The sequence below is a fragment of the Pagrus pagrus genome (assembly GCF_965226575.1).
Source record: "Pagrus pagrus genome assembly, chromosome: 3".
Lineage (NCBI taxonomy): Eukaryota > Metazoa > Chordata > Actinopteri > Spariformes > Sparidae > Pagrus > Pagrus pagrus.
In genome coordinates, this window is record NC_140187.1 from 28282855 (window position 1) to 28298235 (window position 15381).

Below are 15381 nucleotides of genomic sequence, written 5' to 3' on the forward strand. Positions count from 1 at the left end.
AGCCATTGTCATTCATTTTTACTTAACAACCAACAAGCAGCTTCAATGACTAGCTAACATGTTGTAATACTACTGGTGAGTCCATGAATATGTCTTGTGTTTTTATCTGATGTCTGGGCTGGAGTGGAGTAAATGAGAGCAGCTATAGCAGAACTAAAAATATAATTTTCATAAGGACAATAAAACGTGCTGCTGCTCTATGGAATAAGAAAAACACTGTTGCTGCTGCTGTCTGTTTGACATAGATGTAGAAGAGTGGAAAAAAGTCCACTCACTGATCTTGTACCTTTTTCATGCTCCAATGAGCATTTGTAATTTCTCTTATAGCAGATTTGCTCTGCTACTAAATTAATAAAAAAACATGAGGTGCTGTAAATGTCATCATTCACTGGCATGGATTCTAAGTAAACACAAACAAGCAAGCACTGTATAGTTCATGAAGAATTGCTGAAGTTTTAAATGTTTAAAAAATTGATTGCTCTTAGTTAATTAGCTTATAGTTCATTGGTTTACGGTTATGTTGTCTAAGCATCCCTCTAGTTGACATTGAGTAGATCCACTGCAGCCGGTTCGCTAGATATCATATGATTCAGATCAAATGAAAAGAGCCAAAAAGAACCAAAATAACCAAATCTGAACCACCCTGTTCTGTGAACCATTGCCTCTATTTTTGTTATGAAGACTGACATTAAATGGCAAGTTTACTGTTGTGTATGCACAAGCCATTTTGTGCTTGGAAATTGCCTGGATTGTAGTGCAACTGACCTTAGTAGTACTCATTTAATGTAAAAAGAAAAAGTCATTTAGGGTAGTGATTCCCAACTAGGGGGCATTTCTTTCAATTCCAAGACACTACTCTTAACAATATTGTAACAATATCTACTCTGGTGTTAATGATGAAATATGTAACATTTTGACATTAAAATGTATAAAACAGCTAGACCTTTGTTATATATTTTGTTGAGGTGTGAACTTACATTATCCCAAATGAACAATGTTCAAACCCAGAGAAATCTGTAATTTTATTTAAGGTAATGGTGCGTTTCATTTGGTCGCCTGTTGCTATAACTTCCAGGTAAAGAGAGTGAGGCAGGAAGTTGGTGAACATGAATAAACATAACATAACGTTACCTTGCTCCTAACCTTGTTTTCTGCCTGAGTCACATTGGGTGGATTTTCATCGACAATGGTGGTTGTTTAACAATGAAGACGACAACTCCCATGATCTCATACGACATCATCAAACTATGTACAGTATTTTGTTTTCATTGTTTTGACTGAGAGACCCCCTAGTGCCAGAAGCTACACACTTGTATATACAGTATATCAACCAGAGTGAACAGCGTAGACTCTTAGGGAATTTGAATTTATTGAATCAATTTACATATTCGACTGTTATCAAGAAAACAAGCATATTAAATTGTTATTAAATAAATATGGCTTAGTTATCTGCCTCAGCAATATGAAGCTATAGGTCTAATTTATATGGTTAATTGTAACATATTATTTTTTTCATCTATCAATACACTGAGCACTTGTTTATTGATTGCTTTTGATGTGATTTTAAAAGGTCTCCGTAGTCAGTAGCTCTACTGTAACCATCCTTATAAACTTCAAGATGCAGTAAATGTTTAGCATCCTTTTTCCACTAAATGCCCCCAAGTGTGACTTGTTTCCAAGGAAGTAAGCAACAGAGTGGAGCTGGTAGCGAGATATGAATGGATCTGTTTCTTTTCGGGGGTCAAGGAGTGACGACTTTATCTCAAAATGATACTGGTCCTCAAGGCATGAGTCTAAGACATAGACCCATGTGCTCTCCTTGAGAAGGTAATAAACCTCACAAAGTGTCTATAAATAAAGTGAGAGCTTGGCTTGTTGTAGGGATAAATGAAATACATCCCTTGTTAATAGTTCCTCCAAAACCCAAAGGTTTGGCTAAAGGAAAAGGCCACACTGCAGAGGGGAGACAAAGAAACACTCACTATGAGTTTACAAAGAATGCTTTCTCTGTTTTATCATATAAGGCTATGTCCAGCCAGGGGGCACTTCCCCTGTGTTTGTTCACCTCTGCAGCTCTAGTGAGTTTCCAATAGTCTGGACAAAGACATGACGCTTTGTTTCCCAGCAGCGTTACACGAGTTGCAGCGGCAGACGTCTGCAAAGACTAGCCTCACGATTGGTAGTGCTTCATCACACGTGAGCATGCTGAAAAGCAGCCTAATTCTTTTGATAAACGTTCAATGCTGGGAATAATTTTCTTTCATCATGAATAAGGAAGCATGAAATCAGCTTTCAGTGCAATGCTTTCACTTTAATTTACTCTGTGTGCTTTGCCAGTAATAGCATGTTCACATCATCATCTACAGTGGCAAAATGGAAGTTGAAGTGGTGTAAATAATCAATTTTTTTTTTTCTTTTGAAGCAAAGCACTGTTTGTACCTTTGTTTTTGTGCATCAAAAAATGTCTGCACCGCAACAACATACTCAAATGTTAAAACCATCAACCATTGTTTATTCAGGGAAAACCGACTGAGCATTAAGCTCTGTTACAGCAATGCCCTGAACTCACACTCACGCATTCATAAAAAAAATTAGAGCCCAAAATTGGAAAAGAGTCTAGCATGACATTGACATCATGAGTATTCATTACAGCTGGAAAAGCAAATGAGTGTGTTGGTGGCAAAACACATATGCATAACTTGCATAACAAATGAGGCATTATGAGCAAAATAAACATTTGGAATAATCACAACTAGGCGGTGATTTTGAAATGAACATAGTCTCTTTTCTCCATGTATGCAACTCATCCTAAAAAGTCACTCAAGGTTGTACTGTAGATCTAATCAAATTCACGTGATACCGAAATATATCTTTGTAAAGTAAGTCCTCAAATAAGTGAGTCACATATTCAAAAAGACAGATTTGGCTTAGAGAGTTTTGTTCGCTATTTAAATTAAAATATTTGTGAATCTTTGAAGATGGTGTCAAGTAAAAGTAATCTTTTTCACCCACAGCAAAAGTACCAGGAACTTGATGATGTTAAAATGAGTTGCTGTATGGTGGACAAAGAGCCAAAAGTTGACCCATTTCCTTCTTTTAATAGCAGATGTCATTCACAATGGTTTGTCTTTGACCAAGACATTGTATGGTTGAAGCTTGGTTTACTCTGTTTCATTCCCATATTATTCCCAATGTGATTAGTTATTTTCATTGCATCTAAAGCTAGGGTTGGTGAGTTATTATTGCATTACTTGCATTTATTGTTATATAGAATTATATAAAAATCTCTTAACATCCCAACAGCAATCAATAAATCACATTCTCTTCAAATAAAAGAAAAAAATCCACTATCTTTGGCTGTTGCAGGCCTCTAATAAGCTAATCCAATCATCTCATTCAGCCCGTATGAAATGCTTGAATGGGTTACCTGTCTGTCTACCTGTGCACGGCATTGCACATGACTGGAGTCTTCCACGTGGCTAGGGGGATGTCTTGATAAAGCTTTTAACGAGGTAGTAGCACAAGAATGTAGTAGTCATGTTATGCGGGGTCGAGGTGAAGTCTGAACAAGTGAGTCTTGAGTCTTTTGCGGAAGATGGCGAGTGATTTTGCTGTCCTGACATTGGTCGGGAGTTCGTTCCACCACTGAGGCGCCAGAACAGAGAAGAGTCGCAACTTCGCTGAGCGGCTTTTGTTTGCTCTTAGCGATGGCGGTACCAGCCGGCCAGCTGATGTAGTAAAGCGAAGTGCTCGCGCTGGGGCGTGTGGTCTGACCAGTGTTTGGAGGTAGACAGGTGCAGTTCCGTTGACGGCCTTGAAGGCCAGCACCATGGTCTTGAATCTGATGCAGGCCACAACAGGAAGCCAGTGGAGGTCACAGAGGAGGGGGGTCACATGGGAGAATTTGGGTAGATTGAAAACAAGGCGTGCTGCAGCATTCTGGATACGTTGCAACGGTTTAGTAGGAGAGGCTGGGAGTCCAGCCAATGAGGTAGTTGGATATGTTAAGCTTAACCTAATCTAGACCCAGTAGCATAAGCACACAGCCCTTGATCTAAAAAAGAAGTGAGCAGCTGCCGCAGTGATAGGGTGTTGTTTAGCAGCTAACCTAGTAGCACAAAGCACACCACCCCTGAGCAATGTGAACAGCCACTCCTGCAGCTCCTTCAGAAGCTAACCAAGTTAGCACAAAGGGCACACACTTAATGTTACAGCAGAGCGGAGTAACTGTCGGGCGGGTAGCCTTTTCAGTTTGAGGTACGTTCGTGATGGCTAATTTGCCTGTGTTTATATGATTGTGGCATTTTGTAGGGTTGTTAATTCATGCAGTCATGACTAAAAAAGATAAGAGAGCTTATTGAACGTAGCAAACTAGCTGCTAACACTAGCTAGCAGGTGAGAGCTAAGGTGTCAGTGTCATCCAAGCCCCCAGGAAGAGTGCCAGGCTTTGAGGCCAACTTTCGTAGTGGCCAAACCGTGTAATTACAACTTCATGTGATGCACTGGGGCCCAAAAAGACTTTTTCCACCTGTGAATTGACTCGTTTCACTGACAGAATTTAAGCCATTTGGTCCAAAAAAGTTTTGGAAAGTCTAGAAGGGCCGCTAAATTAAATTGTTTTATCACCATTGAAGTTACTCGGGCGCTAAACCGGAAGTTAGCCAGCTCAGTCGGCGGAAGGTTCTAGTGTGCTCACTCTATGGGCTCCACAACACGGAAGATCTGGGTATTTTTATCTCCAGGAAGTCGCGCCATTTTGGCTTCATGAACCACTGAGCAGCTTTCATAGGAATGAACAGGGCTCGTCTTCAAGGCTGTGTCCAGGTTTTCATGTAATGTCCTTGGTGTAGTCAGGCAGTGCACGATCATGTGGTTTGGAGGAATGGCTCTGGATGGAGGCCTGAAGGGAGGTGGGAGGGGTATTTTTGGTTGGATACTTAAATGTAGCTTGCTCTTCCTGGATTCTCCAGTCTTACCAACCCCAGCTTCAGTACACCCACTGACATTGAGAATTTATTTTTCAAAGAAATGTTTATATAGTTCTCACTTGTTTGTATTTAATTGTTTGTTTTTCTAAGTGCAAGCTTACATTTACATTTCATGTTAAGTTATTCTATTTCATGTTCCATGCTTTGGCAATGTACACATCTGTGTTCCGTATCAATAAAGCCCCATTGAACTGAATTGAACGCATTAACACCTGCCACTGCTTACCATCATAAATGTTGAATTTACTTTTGTGTGATCTGGGGTGTCATACTCAAAAAAGGATAACTAGGTTAGCAGCCACCACAAGCCATTAAGAACCTGTCCCAAGCCAAAAAGGATGAAGTTCATACAGTAGTTCAACACACTGAAAGAAAAGCACCATATAAATCTTTGTGGCTGAACAAATGCACAATTTTACTGGTACATATGATGAACGTATTCTTAAATCCACTCTTAATAAGATGATATAATGACTATGGTGTGACAGTGTAGTTTGAGAGGGTGCATGTTTCAATGAACCAAAAAGACCTACGTGCTGGTCTGTCCAGATAAATCCTGGCAACAGAAAACTAATTTCCTGCTTCATTCTTCTTTGATGCCTCAAGCTCTTAACAAAGAAACCCAATAATAACTTACAGGGACCTTTTTTCATCTTTGCCCCTTGATTCTGAACTTGAGTTGTAGAGCTCTTGTAGATAGAAACATATGTGGAAATACTGCCAAGGAAGAATCTTCTATATGCACCACGTCCATGACTCTCTTATTCTTAAACATGCAATATTACCTTTTCTGTTCATGTTACTAGCGGGTGTTGTTGTTTGAGTTATTTTATGTTCAGTTGTCTTTGCCTAATGCAGTTAAACTGATCTTTACATTTGACCATTTGACTTATATATTATGCTATATGTTGATGAAGGTTCTCAGTCATATAGGTCATGATTATTCTAGATGCTGTATCGTAGGCAACTGGACGTGTATCAGTTTCTTGAAGATGTTTCACCTCTCATCCAAGAGGCTTCTTCAGTTCTAACTAACTGGAGGAGTTGCAGGCTTTTAAACTCTGTGTGGGAGTGTCCTTACAGAGTTGTCAGGGCCAATTGTGGGTCGTTGGTCAAACCAGCTCTTGTGTGGGTTGCTAGGGCTAGGTGAGCCCAGGTATGAATGGTTGTTAAGCTGTCTGGGGAGAGAACTCAGTACTGCATTGTAGGTGGGTGATAGTTAGTGTCGTAGGCCACCTCCTCTGTTCAAAGATGGTTGTTCCAGTTTGACATAGATGTAATCTTTTACATATTATGCTATATGTTGTATTCTTCTAAGATGGCCTAATTGAAGGTATCACAGTGTTTTATTAGCTTGTTGCAATTTTACCAATCAAGTTGTCCTCTGCTTAGTTTGAGGTTTACTGATCTGTGCTCCATATAATTTGGGTCATGGGTCATGGTCCTGCCCTGTTTCCAACAGTTCTACAGTTCCACTCTTCAGTTCACCTCTGGCCACAGAATTTTTAAAAAGTCACACCCTCCAGGCCTCCTGGAGTGCGCCATTGACTGCATGGTGCCATGATCAATTGATTCACAAAACTAAAGGCTATGAAAAACTCCCTTTCACTGCTGCTCTATTAATATCTGTGTTGATATTTAATGATTTGTAATGAAAAGAGAGCTGACCTAGACCGGACAACAGTGTATTTGGATAGACAAATTCCATACGTTTCTTGGAAGAGTTGAGTCATTTTCCCTTAAATCAAGCTCTTCCCCTTTTACCCTGCAAATGTGACTGCATGACAATTGGCGGTTAAATGTAATTAACCTCTAAACATCCTAAAAAACGTGTTGCGTGGGTAAACACACCACACATTTGGGTTTTCATATGTCTAGTTTGTAGTGGAACAATGGTGTCAATTGTGTTCCCGGTGCTCAGAACAAATAATGTTTTATATTAGATGAGCAGAACTAAAGATTAAACGTTAGTTGGCCTTAAGCAGGCTTCAGTTCGCAGACTACTGGCCAGCCAGTAAAAAGACTTCTTTGTGAGCTGGAAGTGGTGACGTCAAATGGACCCTTTAAAGACAAAATTCATAGTTAAACTGGAACAACACAGCTGTAGGAGGATGAGTCTCAGTGTCCTCCTCCATTTCTTAACTTGCATAACTAATGAGCTTCAAGCTGTGGATATATTAGGCAGGACTAGTGAGTGCTCTCAGTTTTGCACACGCTAGCTCACAGTCCACAGTGTTGGCTAGCAAGACAAAGGGATTATAAACTGTTTGTAATTCATTTTGATCCATTACAACTCGAATAACATGTTGGAGATGCTTGAATACAGCCACTATCAGGTGAGATGGACTTATTTTTCTTTAATACTATTCCAAAAAACAAAAATGGATTGAGGCTGAGGCTAATTATTGTGGCTGAATAGTATTTCATTGTGACATTATGTCTGTGAAAGACTGTGTCATTACCCCACTTACAGTTTATCTATGCTTGCTAAAGTCAGAGCCGTTGGCCTAACAGAAACAAGCAGTAGCATAGAAAAGTGAATGAAATGCTGCATGAACTTTAATTTATCATTATAGATCATGTGATGCAATTTCACTGCTTCACATTGTCCCTTCTGCGGACATGTCAGGAGTCGGCCATGCAGTGAATGATGCTGTCCAAATAATCTGTGCTGCACATTTGTTGGGAGAAAGAGATGTGTTTCAAGACAATGCTGCAAGTGTTCCAATGCAAGCCTTCAAAGTCTCCTTTTAAAATGGTGTTTTCAGCTCTATTGACAGGCATAATACAATAGAGATTAGTAATTAACTGCAACTCAACCTTACAACTTGATTCCTTTTGATTTCCTTGAAAACCAAGCTTATGATTTGATTTAGATCTAAAATGGATTTATCGAACATGAAACTGTTCACTAAGCTGTAATACAAAATGTGATAGAAGACAAAAAAATCAAAAGTCCAAGGTTTTAATGTGTCTAATATGTCTTGCCCGTGAAGGTGCAGTCCCACCTGGAGAATCCCACCAAGTACCACATCCAGCAGGCTCAGAGGCAACAGGTGAGACAGTATCTGTCCACCACCCTGGGTGGTAAAGCCAGCAGCCAGTGCCCCAGCCAGCCCCCCGAGCACGGCATGCCACCCGGTCCTGGCAGCAGCGCCCCCAACAGTCCCATGGCCCTGCTCACCCTCAGCTCCAACTGTGAGAAAGAGGTATGCCTGCTCATTGCCAAACACTTTCACTACATTCAGATACCCCGATACACTGTAATTACTGAATAAAATGTGGTTTTGTGTTTTCTAGATGGATGATGTCATTGATGATATTATTAGCTTGGAGTCAAGTTACAATGACGATGTTCTCGGACTTATGGAGCCGGGACTCCAAATGAACAACCAGGTAACTTTTCCAAGTGAACCCAACCTTTAAAAGGATGCATATATAAAAAAAATATTACGTTGAAGGGGTAGTTTATAAAGAATTATTTATATACAAGGCACTTTTATTTGAATGACATTTCTTTAATACTGTGTAGCTCCCTGTGTCTGGTAACCTTCTCGATGTGTACGGCAACCAAGGACTTCCTCTCCCGGGCCTCGCCATCAGCAACTCCTGTCCGCCCAACATTAAGAGGGAATACACAGGTAATTATAAAAACTGCTGAAACATCTCTCACACAGTATCAGTGTTTTTACTGTTGATTCTCTGTACTGTACATTATCATTTGGCTTGAAGTTGTGGACAATGTGATTGATGTAAATTCAAGCTGTGAAATCATTTGACAGACGTTTTAGCACACTTCATTGTGACCAATAAATGACATTAAGCAAGGTCTCTTTGAAAACTTTACCTCGTCTGGTAGTCAAATGCGATTCAAACACAAACTGAGAAAAGTTTCTAATTTCTAATTGTCTAAGATCTGATGAGTATTTGTGCCATTATAGAGTAAAATATTTTGTTTATTATGATTAAATCCTAATAAAGGAGAAAACTGACACACCTCTGTTAGAATGTAGAAGGTGAAAGCACGACTATAGGCCAATGTCAATATTGTGTGCAATTTGGAAAAATGCACAAGATACCATTAAGTCAATCATTTGCCAAATAATTACTCCAGCTCCTGGCATGAAGCAAGTGCTGGACAAACCTGGATCCTGTGGCCAGTATGAAAACTATCAAAGGCCAGAGGGCTTTCCAGTAGGTAAGCAAAGTGAAATGAAGCAAGTGGAAAAGATGATGTATGTTAACTGTAAAAGCTGTTTTCAATCAGATTTTCAGAAACTGTACAGAAAGCATTTTGTGTATGACTAAATCGCACACAATATCAAAGAAGTGTAATTGTAGAAAATCAGAAGCTAATTGACATGATTTTAACTTTATTTCCTGCTGTAATTCACATAATAATGATTTATTATTGGCTGTGACTATCCGGCATAACATGTTAAATTAAAATGTGCTAGTAGTAACAGATTTACTGTGCATTATGTGAACTACTAACATGTAATTCCATTCATTTTATAGACTTGAATGAAATGATGACGCTTTCTTAAACAGGCACTCATGTTTCTCTTTGCTCCGCAGAGGCTGAAGTTCGTGCTCTTGCTAAGGAAAGACAGAAGAAGGACAACCACAACTTAAGTGAGTCAATCAAAATAGAATCAGTTTTTCGTTTTCAGTGTAGTTCTGTGGTAAAATGGCTACTTACATTTTGAGAGAACAGACATTTTAACAGTTTTGAGAGGTTTATTATTTCTTTTCAATTTTATTTCCAATTTTCATGCATTTCAGGTTTTTCCAATTTCCCTGTATTTCCAATTTTCAATAAATAAAAAAAAATGTGAATCAGATTGTTTTTATTTGTAAAAAAGTAAAATTATAATTTATGTTGATTAAACCTCGAAAGACTACAAAGGCGTCTGTACTTACTGTTCACTCTATATGACAACGTTTTAGTTGAACGAAGACGGAGATTCAACATTAACGATCGCATCAAGGAGCTGGGAACGTTGATACCCAAGTCAAATGATCCGTAAGTGTTTTTTTGTATACATTTTAATTGTAAATGCATGTCTGTCTGTCAGTTTATTCATTAACATTGTTTTCATTGCCTCCTCTTCGCACGCTTCAGTGTCCTTAAAGTGTAATGACTTATTTGTTTCGGAGGGGCCATAAGGAATCCTGTGCTGTTCTGGTCAGCTGGTCAGCTGACTCTGACTGTAAACCTTTGTCTCCTGTATACCCCAGAGACATGCGCTGGAATAAGGGCACCATTCTGAAAGCCTCAGTGGACTATATCAGGAGGCTACAGCGGGACCAGCAGAGAGCCAAGGAGCTGGAGTGCAGGCAGAGGAAGCTGGAGCACACCAACCGCCATCTGATGCTGCGTATACAGGTAGGCCATCCATCTTTGGTGGAGCAAGCCTTACTGAGTACTTCACTATTACAAACAGTATTGCCACAGGGTATTTCATTCCTCTATCTGTCCACCAGAGGCTAAAAATTGCAGTTGCAGTGGTAGTTGTACATAATGTAACTTTAATGTTATAAAGTACATTGCTTGAATATCTAATTTATTAGATGGGTCATCATGAAATTTCAAAGTATTCATGGTTCCCAGATGATGAATCCTACTGATTTTGGTGATCCCTTGACTTTTTTCTCTTTTTTTCTAATATGAGTGGTTTTGAGGGAAACGTCTTGATAACTATTCGATTGATTGACACAAATGTTGGTACTTTCATGTCCCCCACAGACTGAATTGTTATAACTTTGGTGATCCTTTGACGTCTCCTTTAGGGTGACCATCAGGTCAAAATTTCAATTTATTTCACATTTTTGGCTCGCAGTGCAAAACTAATGACACTCCCATCAGTCTCATCTTAGCGTTGTGTTTAGTGATGATTAGCAAATGTTAAGACAATAAACATATTAAAAGATTCTACCTGCTAAACGTCAAAGTGTGAGTATTGTCACAGTGAGTGATAGCAAGCTGACACTGGACTCACAGAGCCACTAGCAAAGTGAAAAATAATCTTTCCCAGTGTAGCATTATGTTGATTAAATCACAAATGTGTTGTCTACATCACATTTTTTATTCTGTAAGATAGGAAGACAACTGAACTTGACTATCTAGAGGAAGTAAAGTCATAACAAAGTTTCCTTAGGTGATCCGTGGAAGGATCATTGCATCAGTGCTAACCATGGCACAGTGGTTAGCACTGTTGTCTCACAGTGAGCTCTTGGGTTCGATTCCCAGCTGGGGAAGAGGTCTCTGTGTGGCGTTTACATGTTCTCCATGTGTTTGCGTGGGTTTCCTCAGGGTGTTCTGGCTACCCCAATCCTCAGGAATGGGTTTCACTACATTGTACTCAGTATGATTTCATTCTTCTTTGTCCAGGAGTTGGAGATCCAGGCCCGTGCTCATGGTCTTACAGTGGTGTCATCCCCATCTGTCTGCACATCAGATCTGATGTCGCGATCCATCAAACAGGAGCCCCTCCTCGGCGACTGCCCCTCAGATCTCTACCAGCATAACTCGACTCCTGACATGTCCCCTCCCACCACACTGGACCTCAACAACGGCACCATCACCTTCGACCAGATTCCTTCGGACACCGGGGACTCTGGTCATTATGGAAACTCCAGGACCTGTCAGATGAAGGAACTGGTAAGGGACAACATCCTTGCGCCAATTTCCCCAAGTGATCCCCTGCTGTCCTCGATGTCCCCAGAAGGCTCCAACAACGTCAGCAGCCACCACAGTTCCTGCTCGAGTATGGAGGAGAAGGAGCAGGGCTGTTAGCATTGTCCAATGCCAGGGGCCATACTGACACTTTCTATCTCAAGCATCCCGGCGAGGAGAGTGACTCCATATTTTTTCTTATACATTGCCCATTTAATGCTGTTCAAATACTATTCGTTAATGTTATTGTGACATTTCAGTTCCTTGATTGTACACAATATTTTACATTCTAGGTGGAAAGTTAAGAATCACTTGACAATCATATACAAAGTGAGAAAATCTGCTGTCATCACAGAATGGTCAAATCAATGACTTTACAGTTGTCAGCCTGTTTATTTTTCTCTTCTTTTAAAGAGGGGTTTTCATATTTGTCTCACATATACAGCACTCTGTATTGAACTGTATGAGATAACATGCATATGTGAAAATCTATTGATAGTAAAGTGCAAAACGTTACAAACTATTTACTTCTTCTAGACAGAATACTAGATTACTGACTCAGTTTTAAACTTCTGAAGGTTTCATTGCAAGAAAATACACAAAACATAAGTTGATATTTAAAGCAACCATTGCTACTGGCTACACTAACTACCATGGTGTAGAAATTAGCGCCCCCCACAGTTACTGAGTAGAACACCATTGTCATAATTACAAATCCCAGGTCTGTACACTGTAAAACCTCATCATTGAATTTAGTGGAATCAACTTGTCTTTTCTAATTAACTTAACTTAAAAATACAAGTTTTGTTTGTTTTATTAAATTTACAGTTTATAGTTTTTATTTTCAGACCACTTCTGAACTTATAAACATGAGTTCTTTTAACTTGAAGTCTTTTGACTTGATGATCAGCATATTGGCTGACTTCCCAGCATGCATTGTTTGAGAGGTAAAACTCTCCACAGACCCTTCTTTTTTATAGTTTGAAGAAAACAGACATCATGGAAACATGCTTTTTTTCACAATAACGAAAACAATTCTAACCATGATAGAGGTTAATATTGAATTCAGTCTTTAGCCCGTCACACATTTACACTCCTGATGAAGCCACTGTGGGTTGCTTCATGTAATGTCTCTATGCTGATCCTGCAACTCCAAAAGCAGCTATTGCTGCTCCACTCTGTGTGAAATGCAGAACTGACTCCTCAAAGAAATCATCAAATGTAACAAGATATCAAATGTATTTGTAATGATTGTCAGTGTCACTGAACAGTCGTTGATTCAGCTTAATATCTTAAGTTATCTGAAGATGTATTTTCAAGTTCAGTTAACTTTAAATTGTGTTTCACAAAAAAGAAAACTTAAAAGAGGATTTTAAACTATTATTTATAAACTATTCAACCTAAATTAAGTTGACTCAAATATTTAAGGCAGCAATTGAATTTAGACTTTTAAGTTTAAACAGTCCAAAATATTTACAGTGTAACAGTTTGTCAGACGTAATGTAGGTGCTAACTACAAACAAAACTCATTACATCACAACTATGTTAGGTGTTGAAAGCTTGTATGTTGAAGCAGTGCTGTGATCCTACCCCCTCACTGAAGTTACATAGTGCAGAAACAAGACACTGTGCCATCAACATGATTTTGAAACTGTTATTTTAAGGTCAAAAAAGTTACATAATGTTGCTTTAAATATCAAAGGATCAAATGTTGGATATTATTGCATATTAGTAATATTTTCGAAACATAATTAAATATTATATGATTTTTTACCCTGTGCTCTGAATGTATTCTGAAGAAATAACAAATCGAGCATTGAGCAAATAGGAGCATTGTCATTATTATTTTTTAGGTAATGTGTTTTTATTGTTGTTTATTTATTTTGTTTTTTCTTCATCCACTGAGAGCTTATTTTCTTTGAGATTTTTACCAGTAGTTCAGAGATGGGTTTCTCTAAGGAGTCTTTAAATGTATAACAGCTCACATTACCCTGTATTAAACTTTTTTTATTCTAACATAATGTCAGACGTCACAACTTAATTTGTACTTTATCAATATAAGGTAATTGTATCCCATATGACAAGAGCACTATATATATTATATCTGGTCTTCTGGCCAATACGTATTATATTACTTTTGCCCAAAATGTATCAATTGCTTCGTAGGCACTGATCAACCATAAATGTGATAGTTATCTTGCATAACTCATTGCTGAGTCAATGTACGCTGGGGGGAATCTAATTTTTTTTATGTCTGTACAGAACATACATTTTTGTTAATGTTTGTTATCTCTTACCAGTATTTTACAAAAACTTTGTGATGTTTTACTTTGAGCTGATTGTATATAGTGTCTTTTGTAAATAAAAAAAAAAGAAAATTTTTGTGGTGTGAAAACTACAAAAGATCCATTGACATATCTGGCCATAATTATTTACGGATCATTTGTGGGGAAGCATGCGGTACACAGGCGTGGATTGGCCGTCGGGAGCACCAGGAGAAATCCAAGTGACCTGGCAATCTGATTGGCCTGGAGTGTCAAGGCAGTGTTAACAATGCTAAATGAAATGTGCAATCTGTAAAAATGAATCGTTTTAATGTTTAATCAGTGTTCTAATCATATTCATATCAACACTAACAAAAACATAGCATTTGCATTTTAGAACATAAAACAGCAAACTTAACAAACTGCTCAGCACAATGCATGATGGGAAAAGTGGGCCGTCTTCAACTCCAATAATCTCAGCACAGTCTTACGCGCAGAAAGTTGATAAAAAACACGTTTATGTTTTTATCAAAGTTTACATTGTGAAAGCCCTCATAATTATAAATACACCTATAGAACCAATACCTCTTTTACTGTTAATTGTCACTGATTTTATCTAATCACTGAATGTAATTATAGTGTTAACCTTGAATGTTACATTTCAAAAGAGCTGAGAGGGAGTGCATTAGAAGGAGAAAAGCTTGGGAGGAAAGTTCTGCCAAATGCTGTAAAATGACAGATATCTTCAGGAGCAGGGTTCATGGCTCCCCTCATCATGTCATATCAGAACTCCCTTTACTGAGTTGATTGTATTTAAAAAAAAACGTAATCATGCTATGGAATGCAGAAGATACATTGGTATGGCTGGAATTAATCTGGAAAATAAAAACTGTGCACTCTTTTCTGTCAGGTGGAAGTATAAGAGCTGCCAGAGCATCATGGTGATAAATTCATCTCCAGTCAGAGCTCTGAAGGAAATCCCACGTGCAAAACAAAGTGCACAAAAAACATATAAGCCTGTATGATTTATTACCTTAATTATAGAGGTGCAACTGACTGACTGTTGAGCCTGAGGATGCATGGCAGTTTCCTCAACTTAAAGTGAAAGAGTTGAAAATAATATAACAAAAACACAGTCTGCGGTCTGTGACTGAAGTGATTATGGAGATTGGCCAGGACTGATTCCAGGCCTGAATTATTAACCCAGCCTGCTCCTGGCAGTACATGAGACTATGAGTCAGAAGATAAACTCTTCTAAGTAACATTTTGTTTTTGTTACTTCACTGTCATGTTTAAACTTGACTTTCAAATATTATAAAATTATATTTTAATATATTCTTAGGGAATACATAACACATTCTCATTTCTTAAACACTGTATTTCCTTAACATGGCATATACAGTCTTCATAATCAGATGCTGATAGAAAATGTATGTTTGTTTTAGCTTTA

At 38.5% G+C, this 15381-nt stretch overlaps 1 protein-coding gene across 3 annotated transcripts; it reads left to right on the forward strand.

Annotated features, from left to right (window-relative positions):
* Nucleotides 1-7291: 7291 nt before the first annotated feature.
* mitfa (melanocyte inducing transcription factor a) lies at nt 7292-11962 on the forward strand (the record flags this gene model as incomplete). 3 transcript variants are annotated; one of them, XM_084349156.1, is made up of 9 exons in its annotated part: nt 7292-7324; nt 7985-8197; nt 8289-8384; nt 8521-8629; nt 9103-9186; nt 9567-9623; nt 9939-10014; nt 10230-10377; nt 11383-11962. In XM_084349156.1, 9 exons carry the CDS (start codon nt 7292-7294, stop codon nt 11785-11787), a joined length of 1221 nt encoding a protein of 406 aa, XP_084205282.1. In that variant the 3' UTR covers nt 11788-11962. The 3 variants fall into 3 exon arrangements, with proteins under 3 accessions (XP_084205282.1, XP_084205283.1, XP_084205284.1); XM_084349157.1 differs by lacking the exon at nt 9103-9186 and having other exon boundaries at nt 7985-8251; nt 9540-9623; XM_084349158.1 differs by lacking the exon at nt 9103-9186 and having other exon boundaries at nt 7985-8251.
* Nucleotides 11963-15381: the final 3419 nt, after the last annotated feature.